The sequence below is a fragment of the Stegostoma tigrinum genome, chromosome 11 (assembly GCF_030684315.1).
Source record: "Stegostoma tigrinum isolate sSteTig4 chromosome 11, sSteTig4.hap1, whole genome shotgun sequence".
Classification (NCBI taxonomy): Eukaryota; Metazoa; Chordata; class Chondrichthyes; order Orectolobiformes; family Stegostomatidae; genus Stegostoma; species Stegostoma tigrinum.
In genome coordinates, this window is record NC_081364.1 from 24,922,855 (window position 1) to 24,945,455 (window position 22,601).

General features: G+C 41.1%; 1 protein-coding gene across 8 annotated transcripts in view; it reads left to right on the forward strand.

Annotated features, from left to right (window-relative positions):
- Positions 1-22,601, forward strand: part of pparg (peroxisome proliferator-activated receptor gamma) — a 113,346-nt gene that overhangs the window by 78,828 nt on the left and 11,917 nt on the right. For all 8 annotated transcript variants that reach the window (XM_059649836.1, XM_048547866.2, XM_048547869.2 and 5 more), the window contains 3 exons: positions 3,536-3,769; positions 4,670-4,839; positions 5,726-5,864. In XM_059649836.1, coding sequence (XP_059505819.1) covers positions 3,544-3,769; positions 4,670-4,839; positions 5,726-5,864 — 535 coding nt within the window. In that variant the 5' untranslated portion in view covers positions 3,536-3,543. The remainder of the gene's footprint in view (positions 1-3,535; positions 3,770-4,669; positions 4,840-5,725; positions 5,865-22,601) is intronic.

Below are 22,601 nucleotides of genomic sequence, written 5' to 3' on the forward strand. Positions count from 1 at the left end.
ACTTGTCTGGACTGATTGGACTTGGATACTCTTCCTTACTTCACTTTAAATGCTAAATAAATTGTAAACATTATTTAGGCAAACTATTTTTATTTTTCAAAATGGGATTGCAGTCAATTGCAAGAAACATATACAATTGAATAGTTTCAGTGGGATCCTACATAGCGAATAAAAGCAAGAAAAACCTCAGGAACAAGAAACCACACATTAGGACAGCCAGAAGTGAATGTTGACAGTATAAACAAAGAAGAGAAAACATTGGGAATGAAAAAATATTGGATAGGTGGCACAGCAGCAGCTAAGAAAAATTAAACGGCAATAGGAAAAGGTGAAAAATCTGAGGTACAATCCCAGTGAAGTGGAATGAATGTTTGAGGCCATAGTAACAGTACTCTGAATCTATTACAAAGGATAAATAATCAAAATGTAACAACAAATATGAAAACTTTGTCCATCCACGAATCATCTACTGAAGATCTGAAAGTGTTGATTATTTCATTACAGTTGGATTTTAGTGAAGCACTGAGAGCTATTTTGCATCATGGAAAGTTATTGTAAAATCCATAGCAAAAAAGGCTGCTTTCAACCTTCAAACATCGAACAAATTGTGTGTCAGAACTGCATCAAAGTTAAGAGATGCAAAAACAGATACAGGAAATAATGTTCAGATTTTATCACCAAATAAATAGAAGTACATCTGTAATTAGCTGGCCTCAGCACACCATGGCCCATTTTATGCAAAGTAAAAATACCCAATATTTTGCATCTGAACGTGGACATCCTGCTTGTTATGGGCTTAATAATTGCTTCTAATTTATGCCTCATCATGAGATTTCAACCTACGTTAATTAATGTGAACTGATGAGTCTTAAAGTGACCAAAACTTATACGATATTGTTTTGAGGTGAATAATAAAAACCCAAAAATTACACACACCTTAAATTGTGACTGTGTTCTATTTAATGTACCTTGCCACTTCAGAGTTGCACGGATACAGTAAGTAAGTTGCATTGTGGAACATCTAATAGCACTGTAGAAGCAGCATTATTGCGAGGACTGATTGATTCAGGAAGCTGACCCACAATTACCTTCTCTAGGGATTGCCAGCATCACCCACTTGCACATCAACAATAATAAATTGCATGAGTCAAGAGAGAAAATTATGCCTGGAGTGATATAAATTGCCAAAGTATTGTACCAGTTTTCATTTGGTTGTTTTTGTTTCACAAGCATAATTTGCGCTGGTAAACAGAATACTACATAGCCTTGATCGACAGTGACATCCTCTGTTGAAGCAAGAACAATTGCAACATAACTGCTACATGATTTTTGATTTGATCATTTCAAGCTGGTTTCCAGAAAATATATTGTATACGTTTTTGGTGATGACCATAAATTGTGTGATTAAATCCAATCAGTACTTTCCTAGATCACTACTAACCAGTCTATATTGTCACTTATAAATTGGCTTACTGTATTTGAAAGTTGCTCTGCAATGAAGAACTGAAGCCAATTCCTTGCAAAAATAGTCTTATGTTTACATTTAAGTACATATCTTTTTAAATTGTCTTTTCTTATATTTGATGTGTTGGAAGCAAACAAATTGCAGCTGTATTTTTAAAATTTTACTTGTTCCCATTTCTGCAACTTTATATAAAAATGGTAGCGGTCTGAAAGTTATAATCTTCTGTAGTGAATACTCTCAGATCATTTTAATGTGCTGTGGTGAACAAAGGAAGTATTTGTTCTGAGTTTTTCTCCACTGATGCTGGAATTCTATAATGAAGAAAAAAAAAGCTGTTACAAATATAATGACCTAATGTTATAATTTAATTAATTTATTATTCCTTCAATGTATAGTTGCATAATCAACAGTTGTTTTTCTGCTTTGAATCCTATTCGTACCATACGTTGTTAAACTGAGTGACCTCAGTTTATCATGCTTGTATTGTGCAATGCATACAGCTCATTGCATCAACTAGGAAATCATTATTTGCAGGTGATTTGAAGATAACTTATTAAAGCTGAGTTTATAGTACTTCGGAAGTGACTGGGGAAACAGAAACGTGTTTATGCATTTAAAAATTACTCGGAAAGTTTGGCCATTTAACCTTTTCACTGGGGTGATCCGTTAAGGTTATTCATGCATTTACTTTAACAGGTTTCGTTTGAAGTAAATGCTTATTGTTTTAAAAGACATTTACATAAAGGTATAAAAATTACATAATTTTAATCATCAGATAAATAGAATGATAATGCTTCTGTTTTGATACAACTTTATAACTACAGTATGCTGGTAGTATACTGAAGGAAAATAGCTTAAGTTTGAAAAGGAATTAATTTTAAAGATTAAGTTATGGACTTCAGATTATTGGACAGGTTTTAGTAGTATAACTGGGCTCACTGGTATTGTTAAGCAATATATTCAAGCTTAGATCTAAAAGATTAACAGCGCAATAATATACATGTTCCTGAGCAGTTCCATAGTTCCTATGCTGATCTTATCAGTTCTGGTTTTGCATCAATTCCTTTCCGTCGTGAACTACACACCTCACACCTAACTATCACAAATGTACTGAAGCAGAAATCAGGCAGAAGTTTCTTTCCAGTTTAGGCTTTTTGCTGCAGAGGCAGAGGTGCCAAAACCTGATGATGAAGGATTGATAGAAATTATTGTTTGGGCCTCATCACTAATTGGAATGGGATAGACTGTTTTGCTGGTTGTGGCTCCACAGTCTGCTCACCAAAAAGGCAAAATCCTCTTTGACTGCCAACCTCATTAGAGGCCGCCATCGGGTAAGGTCCAGAAACAAGGATGTTGTTTAAGCAGAAAATGTATGAGGGTGTTAGGAGGCAAACTCTGTGTTTGTGGAATTAGAATGAACACGCCTCAATGCATCAACAAGGATCACAGAGGAGGTCTGGCTAAAGCATATTCAATTGCTCACCCAATCATCCAAAATAAATTATATGAATGAACAAATTAACTGAGTTTAATGCCCCATTCTGAAATGGTGCAGTAAGTGGGCAGTATGCTTTTACCAACATGTAGGATCGCTAAGGTTCTGTTTTCACTGATGGACATCTGTTTATGTTGTTTTATAGCGTAGCACTGTTGTTCTGGAAAAGCTTGGAAGAACAGTGCTACCATGAACATGTGCAGGAGATGTGAAAGCAATGTCCAACAAAAACTGGATTGCTTTCAATATAGTGGCATGGGAGTGCCCTTAAGAACATTGTGGTAGACCTACAGCATGTGGACTGCAGTGGTTGATAAAGACAGCTCACCACCTTCTCGAGCAACTGGGGATGGGCACTAAGTGCTAACCAGCCAGCAACATCCATGTCCCATGAATGAATAAAAAAAAAATAACTTTTCAGAAGAAATGTTTCTTTTTACTATTGTAACTTGTATGAATTATTTGAAATGTGTACTGTTCTGTTGACAGTTCCAGTTTAGATTGTGCAAGAATCCAAGCAGGATTCCTGATATAAACGACAATCCTATTCCATTTTTACTTTTTTATCCACTCAGGATCAAGAATGGTGGATACACAATTGCCTCTATGGCCCATCAACTTTGCTATGGGTACAATGGACATTTCAGAACTTGCCAATCACTCTCATTCCTTCGATGTAAAGCCATTTGCTACTGTAGATCTTTCCACGGTTTCTGCAGTTAATTATGAAGATCATACTTCAACCTCTTTAAGAATTGACGAGAATTCTTCAGACTGTAAATATGACGAAAGATTTCTGGACTACCAAAGTATGTTATTATATTTGTATTTATGAAATAACATATCCAATAAAAGTTAGCTGCTGTTTTTATAATCTTTAATTCATTTTTAAAATTTGGAGTACAATTTTTGAATTCTCATATCATAGTAAAACATATTTGGGTGAAACCTTCCTGTTTACGTCGTCTGGCCGCCCTGAAAGGAAAAATAGGGCTGACTAATAATGAAAAGTTCAATTCAGGGAATGGGAGAGCAAATGATGGCTTAAAGTATATTTCTGAGAATGTAAGATAAATGCCTACCTAGCATTAACTAATGTAGACAAAACCAATTTAATTAAAACAACATGAAGTGAAATAAAGGAGATAGACAGAAAAACTGCATATCCTACTACATAGAAGGACAATATAACAATCGAACACATGTTCTGCTCTGGGACTCTTGGGTTTTACCATTCAGGTTCAGGGAATAAAAGCCCAAATAGTTTGTTTAAGTTAAAAGTTAATGAACATAGAACAGTATAACACTGTACAGGCCCTTCGGCACACAATGTTGTACCGACCTGTTATCCTACTCTAAGATCAAAGTAACTGCATACCTTTCATTTTACTATTATCCAAGTGTCTATCCAAGAGTCGCCTAAATGTCCCTAATGTATCTGACTCCACTACCATCTCTGGCTGTGCATTCCATGCACCCAGTACAGTCTGTGTAAAGAGAGGTTCAATTGATTCTAGTTATGTGAGGATTTGCTACTTGAATATCAGGATTTGAAAATTGAAAAGACCTGTTTGAAGCTGCTTCATTTTATGAAAACCTCCAATCTGAAGCTCTACTTTAATGTCCAATGTAATATTATTCTCAATGTCTTCTAATGTCTGGCTTGACTTAATTAATTTTTCATTTAAAATTCATGTATCTTTTCACAGGTGCTATTAAAGTTGAAGCATCTTCCTTGAATGATAATTCAGGAAAAGAGCTTTCATTTGCAAGGTTACAAGAAGATACATCAAATTCAGGCCTGTCTATTGAATGTAGAGTGTGCGGAGACAAGGCCTCGGGTTTCCATTATGGGGTCCATGCATGTGAAGGATGTAAGGTTTGTTGAATTTATGTTACTGTCCTTAATCTATATGAAAAAGACAGAAGCATTTTTATAGAATACTGCGGTATAAATATTTAATTACTTGTGCATTTCGTTGTGTGTATGCTTTAAAATTTGTGTAGAGTACGAAGGTATCACTGCGGCAATGCTCAATTTTTTTCTAAGCATATTTAGTCCAGCAATCTAAAATTAGAAGTAAATATAAAGCAAAAAGGTGTTCAGTGGGTAGCACTGCTGCCTCGCAGCACCAGGGACCCTAGCTTTAGATTAGATTCCCTACAGTGTGGAAACAGGCCCTTTGGCCCAACAAGCCCACACCACACCTTAGAACATCCCACCCAGACCCATCTCCTTATAACCCACACACCCCTGAACACTACAGGCAATTTGGCATGGCCAATCCACCTAGCCTGTACACCTTTGGACTGTGGGAGGAAACCCACACAGACAATTGCCCAAGGCTGGAATTGAACCTGGGTCCCTGGTGCTGTGAGGCTGCAGTGCTAGCCACTGAGCCACCATGCCATTCAATTCCAACTTCAGGCAACAGTCTGTGTGGAGTTTGCACATTCTGTCAGTGTCAGTGTGAGCTTCTGCCAGGTGCTGTGGTTTCTTTCCACAGTCCGAAGATGTATAGGTTAGGTCGATTGGCCATGCAAAATTGCCCACAGTGTTCAGGGATATGTAAATTAGTTGCATTTGCAATAGGAAATGCTGAGTTACCAGGATAGGGTAAGGGAATGGGTCTGAGTGGGATGGTCTTCGGAGGGTTGATGTGGACTTGTTAGGAAGAATGGCTTGTGATTCTAACGTTCTAGCAAGATTAACTCCTATTTAATAGACCCGTTCCATCAATAATATGATTTGATTTGCACAACAGGGATTTTTCCGGAGAACAATCAGGCTGAAGTTGATGTATGACAAATGCGATCTAAACTGCAGGATTCAGAAAAAAAACAGGAATAAATGTCAGTACTGCCGGTTTCAGAAATGTCTCGTTGTGGGCATGTCGCATAATGGTAGGTATATGTAAAATTGTCTCTCTGTAACTCTGTCCATGTACACAGATCCTTGACTCGGTGTCCATGTACACAGATCCTTGAAAGTTGCCACCCAGGTTGACAGAGCTGTTAAGAAGGCATACAGTGTTTTAGCTTTTATTAATAGAGGGATCGAGTTCCGTAACCGAGAGTTTATGGTGAAGCTGTACAAAACTCTGGTGCGGCCGCACTTGGAGTATTGCGTACAGTTCTGGTCACCGCATTATAAGAAGGATGTGGAAGCTTTGGAAAGGGTGCAGAGGAGATTTACTAGGATGTTGCCTGGTATGGAGGGAAGGTCTTACGAGGAAAGACTGAGGGACTTGAGGCTGTTTTCATTAGAGAGAAGAAGGTTGAGAGGTGACTTAATTGAAACATATAAAATAATCAGAGTGTTAGATAGGGTGGATAGGGAGAGCCTTTTTCCTAGGATGGTGACGGCGAGCACGAGGGGGCATAGCTTTAAATTGAGGGGTGCAAGTTATAGGACAGATGTCAGAGGTAGTTTCTTTACTCGGAGAGTAGTAAGGGAATGGAACACTTTGCCTGCAACGGTTGTAGATTCGCCAACTTTAGGTACGTTTCAGTCGTCATTGGATATGCATATGGACGTACATGGAATAGTGTAGGTTAGATGGGCTTGAGATCGGTATGACAGATCGGCACAACATCGAGGGCCGAAGGGCCTGTACTGTGCTGTAATGTTCTATGTTCTATGTGCATTGATTTCTCATATTCTTCAAAATGTTGAATGCTTAGAGCATAAGAGTTTGAAAAAGAGACTTATAAATACTACTGTAACAAAATTAAATCCATTATCACCAGTTTAAACACCAGCCCTCCTCACTTACACACCCATATTTCATTAAGAACAGGAGTAATGTTAAACTTCTCCTCAGATCCTCCCAATCTCCCCCAGCAAATGTTCAAAAATGCTTTGAATTAACTAATTCTCTCTACAGAGACATGTCTTTCGGCAGTCTTGCTGCAAACTGTAACTGAATATGAGGATTCACATATATGGGTTTGTACTGCAGCTCAGCTATTAAATACATCAAGACACCCTTCATATGTTACTCCTTGAGATACAGGTGTTATTAGCTGCATTAACATCTATTGCCCATCCTCAGATGCCATTCAGAAAGTAGTGTGGAACAAAAGAATCAATAAAACATGGAATTGATTGGTATGTTCTGAAATAGTCCAGTATACCTTTAAATGGAACTCTGATCACTTAAAGTACTACTGATTTTTGCGTCTATCTTGAACTGCTCATCTGTGACACCAGAAGACCCCAATATTAGTCACAAGTGTGCTGTTTTGCGAATTCAACTGCTTCTTTAATTGCATTATAGCTCATGTAGATTAGACCTAAGCTTCTTTTACCCAACTGTGCTTAAGTTCGTTTTTGCTAAAAATGATTTCAGCCACTGAACATTCAGAGCAAAAAATCAGACATGCTTCTTGTTGGATTGCTATACAACAGTCTCTGCAAAAAGTTATCAATTTTGGGTGAGAAACAGCATGGAGCTCAGTGGTGATATTCAACAGTTGTGCTTTATCAACATTAAGCTTACGTTTTGATCAGGGTTCTTTTACACACTAAAGCAATATGTCTAATGTCCTTTAGGGAAGGAAACTGTCATCCTTACCTGGTCTGGGCTACATGTGATTCCAGACCCACAGCAATGTGATTGACTCTGAACTGCGCTCTGGGTAATTAGGGATGGGCAATAAATGCTGCCTGGCCAGTAAAGTGCTCATCCCATTAACAAATAGAGAAAAAAAGTGTTAAAATAACATTCTTGTAATGACTGTAATAAAACAAAGAATTGCAAAAGCTGGAGGTCTGAAACAAAAACAAATTGTTGCTGAAATTCAGCAGGTTTGGCAGCATTTGTGGAAAGAAAGTAGGGTCAAAGTGTAGAGCCTAGTGACTCTTCATCAGACAACATGGAGTTTCAACAGAAATTCATGTTTTATCTCAGATTTTCTGTCTACTCTATGCTATGAGGAATGAGTTCTGTCAGGTAGGGAGATATGGTACACTAAATAAGTTGATTAAAGGATGCATGGATTTAAAAAATAACTCACAACAAATTGGCTCAAGTTCAAATCTCATTTTTGATGGATCATCACCTTCCTGGAGAGTCCCATCTGGCTGGAAAAAGAAAGGAGTCCTTTTGGAGTCCTCAGACCTGAGCAAATTTTGATTCTTTGATCATTTTGATACTGACAGTCAAGCTTGCCATGTAGTTCTTTTTCATAATTCTCTTAATCAAAGATTCAAGTAAAGATGTAATTGTATTTAAAGACTTGTGCTCCAAAACATGCGGCTCCCCTAGCCAAACTGTTCCTGTACTTATGACACTGGCACCTACCTGACAAAGTGGGAAATTGCCCAGGGCTGTGCTGTGCATAAAAAGCAGGACAAATTCAAACCAACCAATTATTACCCCGTCAGTCCACTCTCAATCATCAGTAAAGTGATAGAAGGTGTCATCAACAGTGCCATCTAGCGGCACCTGCTCAGCAATAGCCTACTAAGTGATGCCCAGTTTGGGCTCCAGGAGGTCCACTTATCTGCTGACCTCATTACGGCCTTGGTTCAAACATGGTCAAAAGAGCTGAATTCCAGAGATGACTGCACATTGCGCAACATCATTCATGACTCCTTAGATACAGAAGCCATCCATGTGCCCAACAAGACCTGGGCGATATCCAGGTTTGGGCTGACAAGTGGTGACTAACATTTGCGCCACACATATGCCAGGCAATAACCATCTCCAATAAGAGACAATCTCAACACCATCCTTGACATTCAATGGAGTTACCATCATTGAATTCGCTGCTATCAGCATCTTTTGATGTTACCATTGATCAGCAACTCAACTGGACTCCCACATGAAACACAGCAGCTACAAAAGCATGTCAGAGAGAGGACGGAGTTGGGTGTACATACACTAGCATGGATGGAGGATTGTTTAATAGGAAACAGAATTTGGATGAATGTCATTTTAAATTGGAATGTTAACTATTAGAGCACTGCTGGGGCCAGTGTTGCACCAACAACTGCTCATGATCTATTTTCATGACTTGAATAAAATGGCAATTATTGTAGCCATAATTAATGATATCAAGATAGGTAGGAAAGTAAACTAGGAGAGGGGTACAAAGATTCTTCAAATAGATATGAATAGTTTAAACTGAAGAGACAAAAATGGACACTGAAGTTAAATTTGGAAAAATTAACATTTCATTTTGGCAGGAAGAATTGAGTAGCAGGATATTAAATGGAGAGTGATTGCAAAATGCTGTAGTACAGAGGTATCTTTGTATGTTTGCTAAGAATAACAAAAAAGTTAGCATACAGGTACAGCGAATAATCAGGAAAGCAAATGCGATGTTTGTCTTTGTTGCAAGGAGGATGGAGGGAAAACAATTGCTACACCTGTGGAGCATTGGTGAAACCATACCTGATGTACTGTGCACAGTTTTGTTTTCCTTACTTTAACAAGAATATATTTCTATTGGAAACAGTTCAGAGCTGGTCACTAGGCTGATTCCTGGGTTGAAAGAGTTCATAAAATCCCTATGGTGTAGAAACAGGCTATTCAGCCCAACAAGTCCACACCAACTCTCTGAAGAGTATCCCATCCAGACTCCTCCTCCCCCCACCCAATCCTATCCCTGCATTTTCCATGGCCAATCCACCCAACCTGCACATCCCTTGATACTGTGGTTAATTTAGCATGGCCAATCCACCTAACCTGCACATCTTTGTGCTGTGGGAGGAAACTAGAGCACCAGGAGGAAATCCATGCAGACAAGGTGGAGAATATGCAAACTCCACACTGTGACCCGAGGGTGGAATTGATCCCAGGTTCTTGTGCTGTGCGGCAGCAGTGTTAACCACCGTGACACTCCATGTCTTAAGGAAAAGGTTTAGCCTATGCTAATTGAAGATACAAAAATGAGAGGTCATCTTCTTAAAGCATATAAGATTCTCTGGGGGATTGGCAACTCACATGTTGAGAGAATATTTCCTATTATGGCAGAATACAGAACTTGGGGACCGAGTTTCAGAATAAACTCTTCCATTTAAGATAATGAGTAATTTGTTAGAGAATTGTTTATCTTTGTCATTTAATATATTCAAGGCTGAATTGGTTCAATATTTGGGCAATAAGAGTGTTAAGGGCAATTGGAGATAGGCTGAAAATTGGAGTTACGGTCTTGAACTTACTGAATTGAGGAGCAGGTTGATGGGTCAAATGGGCTTCTCATGCTCCAATTTTTTGTGTGCAACCTGCATTTAACAGCAGTTGAACTATTTCATGGCCTAATCTGTTTTTGAGAGTGTTTTTCTTTTTAAAAACCAAGGGGCAGCACGGTGGCTCAGTGGTTAGCACTGCAGCCTCACAGCACCAGGGACCCGAGTTTAGTTCCAGCCTTGGGCAACTGTCTGTGCAGAGTTTGTACGTTCTCCCCGTGTCTGTGTGGGTTTCCTCTGGGTACTCTGGTTTCCTTCCATGGTCCAAAGATGTGCAAACTAGGTGGATTGGCCATGCTAAATTGCCTGTAGTGTTCAAGGGTGTGTGGGTTATGGGGGGGATGGGTCTGGGTGGGATGCTCCAAGGGGTGGTGTGGACTTGTTGGGCCAAAGGGCCTGTTTCCACACTGTAGGAATCTAATCTAATCAAATTTGATCATTTGAAGTATGTCTGCAACATTATTGATTTGGAGAATTCAGATTTGTAAATGTGCCAAATGGATTTGTTTGGGAGCAATTTGACAGTAATAAACAAAAGACAAGTCACAAGTACATTTGATGTGCTAAAAGGAAAAGCATGAGTGTGCAGTTTAAACACATTGTTCAGCTTTGTTGCTTGGGTAGAAGACATAAAGGTATGACCCTTAAAATAAAAGGTCCATTTGTTCTCGCATTGGAATTAATAGAAAGAAATTCCAGTGTATTCCACAAACAGCATACAATTTTCCCCACCTGATTTTCCATCCACACCTCTGCCTGGGTTAAGTTCAGATGGTAAGGATGAAAATCTACCCTATTATTTTGGGTTTGGTAAAATTGCCCCAAATCTGGCTTGTTAGTGCCTTGTGCTTGACACTAAATTATAAATGCAAAAATATTTATTTTGATATGTGCAAGTAGCAGTTGTGGGGAAGTGTGAAGCAAAACTTGACCTTCTCTTGGTAAGTAAGACAGGGCAAGTGACAGAAGCATTAATAGGGACCACTTCGGGATTGAAACAAAATTGCTGGAAAAGCTCAGTAGTTTTATTGAGCTTTTTTTGAGTGGAAAAAAAAGTTTTTTTTCCTTCACAGATGCTGCCAGACTTGCTGAACTTTTCCAGCAACTTTGTTTTTGTTCCTGACAAGCATCTGCAGTTTTTTCAGGTTTTTTTTGACTCTTTGGGATTCATGATCATAATTCTATTAGTTTTGAAACAGTTGTGGAAAAGATTAAGCCTTCCATAATGAGTTAAAGTTCTTAATTGGGGTAAGGCAAATTTTAATGCTATGAGACAAGAACCTTCAAAAGTTGATTGGAATAGACTATTTGCAGGTAAAGGGATGACTGACAAGTGGAAGGCTTTCAAAAGTGTGATAGTGAAAGTCAGAGACATTATGTTCATAATAGAGTGAAGGGTAAGGCTGGTAAGAATAGGGAACAATGGATGGATAAAGATATTGAGTTCTATTCAAGAATAAAGAAGAATCATATATTAGATATAGATAACTGGGACCAAATGAATCTCTTGAAGAGTATAAGAGAGTGTTCTGTTATGCCTAGAGGCATTCTTAAGAGGGAACTCAAGAAGGCAAAGAAGGTCCATAAGAGACCATAAGACTTAGGAGTGGAAGTAAGGCCATTCGGCCCATTGGGTCCACTCTGCCATTTAATCATGACTGATGGGTATTTCAACTCCACTTATCTGCACACTCCCCAAAGCCCTTAAATCCTTGCGCGATCAAGAAATTATTAATCTCTGCCTTGAAGACATTTAACGTCCCAGCCTCCACTGCACTCCGTGGCAATGAATTCTACAGGCCCACCACCCTCTGGCTGAAGAAATGTCTCCTCATTTCCATTCTAAATTTACCTCCTCTAATTCTAAGGCTGTGCCCACAGGTCCTAGTCTCCCTGCCTGACGGAAACAACCTCCCAGCATCCGCCCTTTCTAAACCATACATTATCTTGTAAGTTTCTATTAGATCTCCCCTCAACCTTCTAAACTCTAATGAGTACAATCCCAGGATCCTCAGCCGTTCATCCTGTGTTAGGCCTGCCATTCCAGGGATCATCCTTGTGAATTTCCACTGGACATGCTCCAGTGCCAATATGTCCTTCCTGGGGTGTGGGGCCCAAGATTGGACACGGTATTCTAAATGGGGCCTAACTTTACTGCGTTATAAAGCCTCAAAAGCACATCGCTGCTTTTATATTCCAACCTTCTTGAGATAAATGACAACATTACATTCGCTTTCTTAATCACGGACTCAACCTGCAAGTTAAACTTTGGAGAATCCTGGACGAGCACTCTCAGATCCCTTTGTACGTCGGCTTTATGAATTTTCTCACCGTTTAGAAAATAGTCCATGCCTGCATTCTTTTTTCCAAAGTGCAAAATCTTGCATTTGCTCACGTTGAATTTCATCAGCCATTTCCTGGACCACTCTCCTAAACTGTCCAATTATTTCTGCAGCCTCCCCACCTCCTCAGTACTACCTGCCTGTCCACCTATCTTTGTATCATTGGCAAACTTCACCAGAATGCCCCCAGCCCCTTCATACAGATCATTAATATATAAAGTGAACAGCTGTGGCCCCAATACTGAACCCTGCGGAACACCACTTGTCCCTGGTTGCCATTCTGAAAAAGAGCCTTTTATCCCAACTTTATGCCTTCTGTCAGACAGCCAATCCTCAATCCAAGCCAGTAGCTCACCTTGAACACCGTAGGCCCTCACCTTACTCAGCAACCTCCCGTGAGGCACTTGTCAAAGGCCTTTTGGAAGTCTAGATAGATAACATCCACTGGGTTTCCCTGGTCTAACCTACTTGTTACCTCTTCAAAAATTTCTAACAGGTTTGTCAGGCATGACCTCCCCTTACTAAATCTATGCTGACTTGTTCTAATCCGCCCCTGCACTTCCAAGAATTTAGAAATCTCATCCTTAATGAATTCTAGAATTTTACCAACAACCGAGGTTAGGCTTATTGGCCTATAATTTTCCATCTTTTGTCTTGATCTTTTCTTAAACAAGGCGGTTACAACAGCGAATTCCTCAAAGCTCAATTACATTTGTGAGACATGATACCCCTTGCACAAAACCATATCAGACTATCATTCCTATCAATGAATTTCATCAAGAAAAGAGAACAAGTTTGGATTGGATGTAACTGAAGCATAAGAACATGCTGAAGAAGTTAAATGAAAGAAAATTGTAAGAATGTACAAAAAGAGAGAAAGGTAATGATGATATTAAATGACTTGAAATTGAAAATGGGAGATTCCTATAAGTAGCTGAAGTAGAAAGCACAATGCCAAAATGTGGAAAATAAGTAGAGGACCATCCTTGAGCAGTTCACTGATATAAACAGAACACTTAGAAAGTTATATGCTGGATCACAGTCATCAGAGGTTCATGAAAAGCAAATTATTTTTGACAAATCCATTAGTGTTTGAGATTACAACAAGCAAAGTTCAAATATGTATGCATATTTGTTAGTATATTTGGACTTTATAAAAAAAGTATTCAATAAGGTAGCTGACAAAATTTTATTACACAAAACTTCATCAGTGGGGTTATAGATAATGCAGTAGTGTGGATTGGGTGAGTAGGGGAAAATAGAAATAAACAGGTCATTTTTGAGTTGGCATGTTGTTACTGGAAGAGTTCTGCAATAAACAGCACTTGGATGCGAGCTATTTATTTACCTATATCAGTGACGAAACTGAGTATTTAAGTTTGCTGCAGCTTCTGAGTTAACTGTGAGATGGTGCAAAGAGTCTGCAGGACACAAAACATTTGAATGCCAGCTGAATCTAGAGTGATGAAAGTTGAAATGAGAAAACTTGGTACTAAATGTAGAAAAGTGGAATATTTTTAAATTGGTTTCTATCTGGGAAATGTTGATTTCAGAAGAACTTATGTGTCCTTGCTTATGAGTCACAGCAGTTAACATGCAGATACAGCAATCAATTAAGAAAGCAAATGGTGTGTTAGCCTTTATTAATGGGTTCAAAATACAAGAATAGGGAAGTTTTGCTGAAATTGTCTTGTCTGTAATGTCTTGGAGACACCACTCTTGGGTACTTTTTTCCGAAGAAACGTGCACATTGCTTCCGTGGGAGTGCAAATAAAGTTTACTTTCATTCCTGGGATTACAAAATCATTATACGAGGAGTGATTGATTAACGGAAGCTGATACACCCATAAATTTAGAAGAATGAGAGGAGATTTCATCAGGTCAAATACATGTTAAGGGGCTTTACAGGAAAGGTACTATGGTGGCATTTTCCCCTGACTAAGAGGTCTAGTGTTAGGCACCACAATTTCAGAATAAGGTCTGAGACGAGAGTCATACAACTTTTGGAAATGTAGCACAGACAGCCAGGTTTCTGGTACTGAGACTGACTGTAATGTAACAAGGAATATGTCAGATTCCTAGTGATCAACTGTGATCGTCCTCAAGGGGAGTAATATCTGGATTACGCCCAGTGCCACAAATTAGTGAGGGTAGGAATAGGACGATAGAGCAGATGAATGCGTGGCTGAGGAGCTGGTGCAGGGGAGAAGGATTAACAGTTTTAGATCATTTGAATGTCTTCTGGGGTAGAAGTGACTGTATAAGAACGATGGATTGCACCTGTCTTGGAAGGGGCCTAATATACTGGTGGGGAGATTTGCTAGCGCTGCTAATAGTAATGGGAAGATGGGGGAGTTGTGGCAACCAGGGAGATAGGAAAGAGTTTAGTCTGACTGGTACAGTTGCAGAAAGGAGCAAATCAAATAGCCAGGGCAGGTTGGAACAAACTAAAGAGCAAGGTAGGATTGATAAACTGCATTTATTTCAATGGAAGAGGTCTAACAGGTAAAGCAGTTGAACTTGGGGCTTGGTTGGAACATGGGACGGGGGTATCATAGCAATTACACAGATGTGGCTCAGGGATGGATAGGACTGGCAGCTTTATGTTCCAGGGTATAGATGCTATAGGAAGGATAGAAAGGGGGGCAAGAGTGGAGGGAGAGTGGCATTTTTGATTTGGGATAACAGTACAGCTGTACTTCGGGTGGATATTCCTGGGAATACATTCAGGGAAGTTATTTGGGAGGAACGGAGAAATAAGAAAGGGATGATCACCTTATTGGGATTGTACCGTAGACCCATCCCCACCCCCCACAATGGTTAGCAGGAAATTGAGAAACAAATTTGTAAGGAGATCTCAGTTATCTCTAAAAATAACAGGGCGATTGTGATCAGAGCTTTTAACTTTCCAAACATGAACTGTGACTCCCACGGTATTAAAGGCTTGAATGGAGAGGAATTTGTGTGTACAAGAAATTTTTCTGATTCAAGATGCGCATGTACCCACTAGAAAATGTGCAAAACTTGACCTACTCTTGGTAAATAAGGCAGGGCAAGTGACTGGGTGGATGCTAGGAAGTTTTTTCCATTAGGTGGGGAGACTAGAGCCCGTGGGCACAGCCTTAAAATTAGAGGGGGTAAATTTAAAACTGAAATGAGAAGACATTTCTTCAGCCAGAGAGTGATGGGCTTGTGGAATTCATTGCTGCAGAGTGCAGTAGAGGCCGGGACGTTGGATGCCTTCAAGGCAGAGATCGACAAATTCTTGATCTCAGAAGGAATCAAGGGCTATGGGGAGAGTGCAGGGAAGTGGAGTTGAAATGCCCATCAGCCACGATTTAAATGGCGGAGTGGACTTGATGGGCCGAATGGCCTTACTTCCACTCTGTCTTATGGTCTTATTGTCTGAGGCATCAGTCAGGGAACATTTTGGGGGCAGCAGCCATAATTCTATTAGTTTTAACTTAGTGATAGAAAAGGATAGACCAGAACTAAAAGTTAAAGCTCTTAATTGGAGGAAGGCCAATTTTTATGGTATTAGGCAAGATGTTTACAAAGTTTATTGGGACAGATGTTTGCAAGTAAAGGGACAGCTGGAAAGTGGGAAGCCTTCAAAAATGAGATAACCAGAGTCCAGAGATGGTTCGTTCCTGTTGGGTGATGGGCAAGGCTGGTAGGTGTAGGGAATGCTGGATGACTAGAGAAATTGAGGTTTCAGTCAAGAAAAAGCACATGTCAAGTATAGAAAGCAGAGATTGAGTGAATCCTTAGAAGAGTACAAAAGCAGTAAGAGTATAATCACACAGGAAATCAAGAGAGCAAAAAGGGGACGTGAGATAGCCTTGGCAAAAAGGATCGAGGAGAATCCAAAGGGATTTCATAACTACATTAAGGACAAAAGAGTAGCTAGGGAGAAATTAGGGCCACTTAAAGATCATCAGGGCAGCGAATGTGTGAAAGCGCAGGAGATGGGTGTGATACTGAATGAGTATTTTGCATCAGCATTTACTGTGAGAAGGGTATGGAAGATGTAGAATGTGGGGAAATAGATCGCGACATCTTAAAAAATGCCCATATTACAGAGGAGGTGGTGCTGGACATCTTAAAATGCACAAACGTGGATAAATTCCCAGGACTTGAACACGTGTACCCTAGAACTCTGTGGGAAGTTAGGGATATAATTGCTGTGCCTCTTGCAGAGATATTTATATCATTAATAGCCACAGGCAAGGTGCCAGAACATTGGAGATTGGCTAACGTTGTGCCACTATTTAAGAAAGGTGGTAAGGAAAAGCCAAGAAACTATAGATTAGAGAGCCTGACATTGATGGTGGGCACATTGTTGGAGGGAATCTTGATTTACATGTATTTGGTAAAACAAGGACTGATTAGGGATAACCAAAATGCCTTTGTGCATGAGAAGTAATGTCTCATTAACTTGATTGGGTTTTTGAAGAAGTAATAAAGAGGATTGATGGTGGCAAAGCGGTGGACGTGATCTATATGGACTTCAGTAAGGCGTTTGACAAGGTTCCTCATGACAGACTGCTTAGCAAGATTACAGAGAGCTAGCCACTAGGACACAGAACTGTCTTGAAGGTAGAAGATGGAGGATGGTGGTGGACGGTTGCTTTTCAGACTGGAGGCCTGTGACCAGTGATGTGCCACGAGGATCAGTGCTGGGTCCACTGTTTTTTGTCATTTATATAAATGACTGGATGTAAACATAGGAGGTATGGTTTGTAAGTTTGGAGATAAAACCAAAATTAGAAATGTAGTGGACAGCGAAGAAGCTTGCCTCAAGAGTACAGCAGGATCTTCGTCAGGTGGGCCAATGGACCAAGGAATGGCAGATGAAGTTTAATTTAGATAATTGTGAGTGTTGCATTTTAGAAAGGCAAATCAGGGCAGGACTTACACACTTAATGGTAAGGTCCTGGGGAATGTTGCTGAGCAAAGAGGTCTTGGAGTGCTTGTTCATAGTTCCGTGAAAGTGGAGTTGCAGGTAAAAAGTATAGCGAAGAGCCATTTGATATGCTTGTCCTTATTGTTCGGTGCATTGAGTAAGGGAGTTGCGATGTCATGTTGCAGCTGTACAGGGCATTGGTTAGGCCACTTTTGGAATACTGTGTGCAATTCTGGTCTCCCTGTTATAGGAAGGATATTATGAAACTAGAGATGGTTCGGAAATGATTTACAAGGATGTCACCAGGGTTGGGGGGTTTGAGCTATAGGGAGAGGCTGGATAGGCTGGGGCTATTTTCCCTGGAGCGTCGAAAGCTGAGGGGTGACTTTATAGAGGTTTATAAAATCACAAGGGACATGGATAGAGTAAATAGACAAGGTATTTTCCCTGGATGAGGGAGTCCAAAACTAGGTTTCAGGTGAGGGGGAAAGATTTAAAAGGAACCTAAGGGACAACCTTTTCATAGATGGTGGTGCAGGAATGCAATGAGCTGTCAGAAGAAGTGGTAGATGCTGGTACAATACAACATTTAAAAGGCATCTGGATGGGTAAATGAATAGGAAGGGTTTAGAGGGAAATGGGCCAAATGCTGGCAAATGAGACTAGATTTATCTTGGATATCTGGTTGAGTTGGTCTGAAGGGTGTGTTTCTGTTCTGTACCTCTGTATGATTCTATAACTGTCAATCAGGTCAGGATCTTTGTGGCTAGATGAATAATCACATTACTGATATGACTGGTTATTATGCAGGTTGCTTATCTTAAGAAGCAAGGCATAAATTTTTAAGTGGGTTTTCCAACAGAGGTGTGTAAGCAAAAGAGGAGAGGTTCTCACCAGATTCACTGACTGCTTTTTTTTTGACTCTGGTGGTTGGGGATGTTTATAGTGCAACCTGTGTCTGGATTGGAGGCAAACGTCAAATGTAGAACGTTTGTGTTAATCTTGTGCTTGTGCTAAATGGACAGGAGATGAGCTACCCTGCTCCAGTGATCCCAGCCATGTACTTTCTTACTTGAAACATCAATTAACAGGAATTGCTGAAACCAATGACCCTGTATTTTTTGGTTGTGGGCAGTTCCACCACCTTCATAGTTATTTGAAAAGATTCCTAGTTGTTTTGGTTGTACCTCAGACTCATGCTGCTGACCTTGGGTACCTTCTGATTTCCCCAAAGCCTGTCCACCATCTACAAGGCACAAGGAGGAGAGTGATGGAATATTCCCCACTTGCCTGGATGACTGCCGTTCCAGGAGCATTCAACAACATCCGAGACAAAGCAGCCCATTTAATTGGCACCACAAACATCCACTCCTTCCACCACCAATGCTCAGCATTGAGAATATCAGTGCTCTCCATTATTATGAAATAAACCTAACAACATATTTGTGCAGTTAAATGTGGATATCTGACAGTTACTGCCAGATTTATCATGCTGCTGTGCTAATTTTACAACTGTATACTGTCACTGAGATATTTAGTGTTGAAATCTGAGACTGCATAAAGTTGTTTCTCTTACTCACTAAAAGGAGCAGAAAAATGTAGGACTCGTATCATTATAGATAAATCATAATTGCTGCCAAACAACACACTGGTAATGAAGATTGAATGTTGATAAGGTTAGATTCCTTCAAAATTTGATTAGATCCTTTTAATTCTTTCTGTTAATTATGTCTCTTCATCATGCTTTATTTTGCTTTCGGCCTCCGTTTAAAAGAAACTAAATCTACCTCCTGAGATAATTGGAACTGCACATGCTGGAGAATCTGAGATAACAAGGTGTGGAGCTGGATGAACACAGCAAGCCTAACAGCATCAGAGGAGCAGAAAAGCTGACGTTTCGGGCCTAGACCCTTGCTCAGAAATGGGGGAGGGGAAGAGGGTTCTGAAATAAATAGGGAGAGAGGGGGAGGTGGATCAAAGATGGGTAGAGAATGATCTACAACCTCGTCACCTCAGGTAACCTCCCACCCACAGCCTCCAACCTCATCGTTCCCCAACCCCGCACTGCCTGCTTCTATCTCCTTCTCAAAATCTACAAACCCGCCTGCCCTGGTCGACCCCTTGTCTCCGCCTGTTCCTGCCCCACCGAACTTATCTCCACTTATCTCGACTCCATTTTCTCCCCTTTGGTCCAGGAACTCCCTACCTACGTCCATGACACCACGCATGCCCTCCGCCTCCTCCAGAACTTCCAATTCCCTGGTCCTCAAAACCTCATTTTTACTATGAACGTCCAGTCACTATACACCTGCATTCCCCATGCAGATGGCCTAAAGGCCCTCCGCTTCTTCCTGTCCTACAGGCAGGACCAGTCCCCCTCCACTGACACTTGCATCCGCCTAGCCGAACTTGTCCTCATCCTCAACAACTTCTCTTTCAATTCCTCCCACTTCCTACAGACAAAGGGGGTGGCCATAGTACCTGCATGGGCCCAAGCTATGCCTGCCTCTTTGTAGGTTACGTGGGACAGTCCCTCTTCCGCACCTAAACTGGCCCTAAACCCCACCTCTTCCTCCATTACATTGATGACTGTGTCGGCACCGCCTCTTGCTCCTCAGAGGAGCTCGAACAGTTCATCCACTTTACCAACACCTTCCACCCCAACCTCAAGTTCACTTTGACTATCTTTAACACCTCCCTCAACTTCCTGGACTTCTCTGCCTCCATCTCAGGTAACCAGCTAGATACCAATATCCATTTCAAGCCCACCGACTCCCACAGCTATCTAGAATAACCTCCTCCCACCCACCTTCCTGCAGAAATGCCATCCCCTATTCCCAATTCCTTCACCTCTGTTGTATCTGCTCCCAGGATGAGGCATTCCACTCCCGTACATCTCAGATGTCCTCGTTTTTCAAGGACAACAACTCTTCCCCTGCCCCATCAGCACACCCCCATCCCCATAGTGGTTGAGAACACCCTTGACCATGTCTCCTGCATTTCCCGCAACTCATCCCTCACACCCTGTCTCTGCAATAACAACCAAAAAAGAATCCCCCTCGTCCTCACATACCACCCCACCAACCTCCGGATACAAGGCATCATCCTCCGACACTTCCGCCATCTGCAATCCGACCCAACCACCAAAGACATTTTTCCTTCCCCAACCTTGTCTGCTTCCCGGAGTGACCACTCTCTCCATGACTCCCTTGCCCCCTCCACACCCCACTCCAGCCCCACCACACCCGGTACTTTCCCCTGCAACCGCAGGAAGTGCTACACTTGCCCCCACACCTCCTCCCTCACCACCATCCCAGGCCCCAAGAAGACTTTCCACATCAAGCAGATGGTCACCTGCACATCTGCTAATGTGGTATACTGCATCCGCTGTACCCGTTGTGGCTTCCTGTACGTTGGGGAAACCAAGTGGAGGCTTGGGGACCGCTTTGCAGAACACCTACACTCAGTTCGCAATAAACAACTGCACCTCCCAGTCACGAACCATTTCAACTCCCCATCCCATTCCTCAGATGACATGTCCATCATGGGCCTCCTGCAGTGCCACAATGATGCCATCTGAAGGTTGCAGGAACAGCAACTCATATTCCACTTGGGAACCCTGCAGCCCAATGGTATCAATGTGGATTTCACAAGCTTCAAAATCTCCTCTCCCCTACCACATCCCAAAACCAGCACAGCTCATCCCCGCCTCCCTAACCTGTTCTTCCTCTCACCTATCCCCTCCCCCCACCTCAAACCGCACCCCCATTTCCTACCACTAACCTCATCCCACCCCCTTGACCTGTCCATTCTCCCTGGACTGACCTATCTCCTCCCTCCGTCCCCACCTACACTCTTACTGGCTCTATCCCCGCCTCTTGAAGTTGTCTGTCTCCCCTCCACCTATCTTCTCCCCCATCCATCTTCGATCCACCTCCCCCTCTCTCTCTCTATTTATTTCAGAACCCCCTTCCCCTCCCCCATTTCTGATGAAGGGTCTAGGCCCGAAACGTCAGCTTTCCTGCTCCTCTGATGTTGCTTGGCCTGCTGTGTTCATCCAGCTCTACACCTTGTTATCTTAAGTTTACTTCCTGCTTTGTACTTCCTGTTTTAAGTCTGTGCAGGAGGCTTTAACCCACTTAAGAATCCATTCACTTACACAAGTAAAATTAGGTCCTGCAGATCTGCGTGAGGATTCTTTAATCTGATTGAAGAGCCAATCTATTGCTTTCCCTGTTCTCTCACATAACAGCTCTCTTCTCGAAGCCAGTATAATATGTCCATTCCGATATAAATACCTGATTAATGGTAAGTCATAATGTCATTCAGCACAAAAACAGACCCTTCAGTCCAACCAGTCTGTGCCAACCATGACCCTAAACATGACTAGTCCCTACTGCACATGCTTGGCCCATACCCTCCAAGCATTCTTTATTCATGTACTTCTCCAAGTGTCTTTTAAATGTCATAACTGTACCCACTTCCACCAATATCTCTGGAAGTTCATTCCACTCTCAAACCTCTCTTTGTGTAAGTAACGTTGCCCCTCATTTACATCTTTCTCCTCTCACTTTAAAAATATGCTCCTAAGTCTTGAAATCCCTCACCAAAGAGACAGGGAATCGGTTATTCACTTTATCTCTGCCCCTCATTGTTTTAAAAACCTCAACCTCTGATGCTCCAGGGTTAAAAAGTCTCAGCCTATCTAGCCTCACCCTATAACTCAAACTCTCCATTCCCAGCAACATCCTGGTAAATCTTTTCAGAACCCTCTCCAGCTTAATAACATCCTTTCTAAAACAAGGCAACCAGAACTGGACACAGAAGTTTAAAGACAACTCTCTGGTATTTCCAAATGTGAAGTCCTGTTCATCTCAATTTTAATTCTTTTTCAAACTTCTTTTTTAAATAAGATTTGTTCATTTTTCCTTTGCCTCTATGTCTACACCTTGTTAAATGTTGATTTCAAAATTTGCATTTACGCTTCCAAATTCAGAGCTATTACTGGTCATTTTGGGGGTGGGGAATGATTTTTTATTGAAGGCATTGGGGTGGTATTGCTTGACAGGTGAGAGACTCCTTTTGCCTTCTGGAAGAACCACTGATATTAAGTGGGTCTCAGGCATTTCAGTGGCCTTTGGTGGATCGTCTTCAGAATCAAGGAATCCTAACCCTGAGAGATGATGGCAAATCAA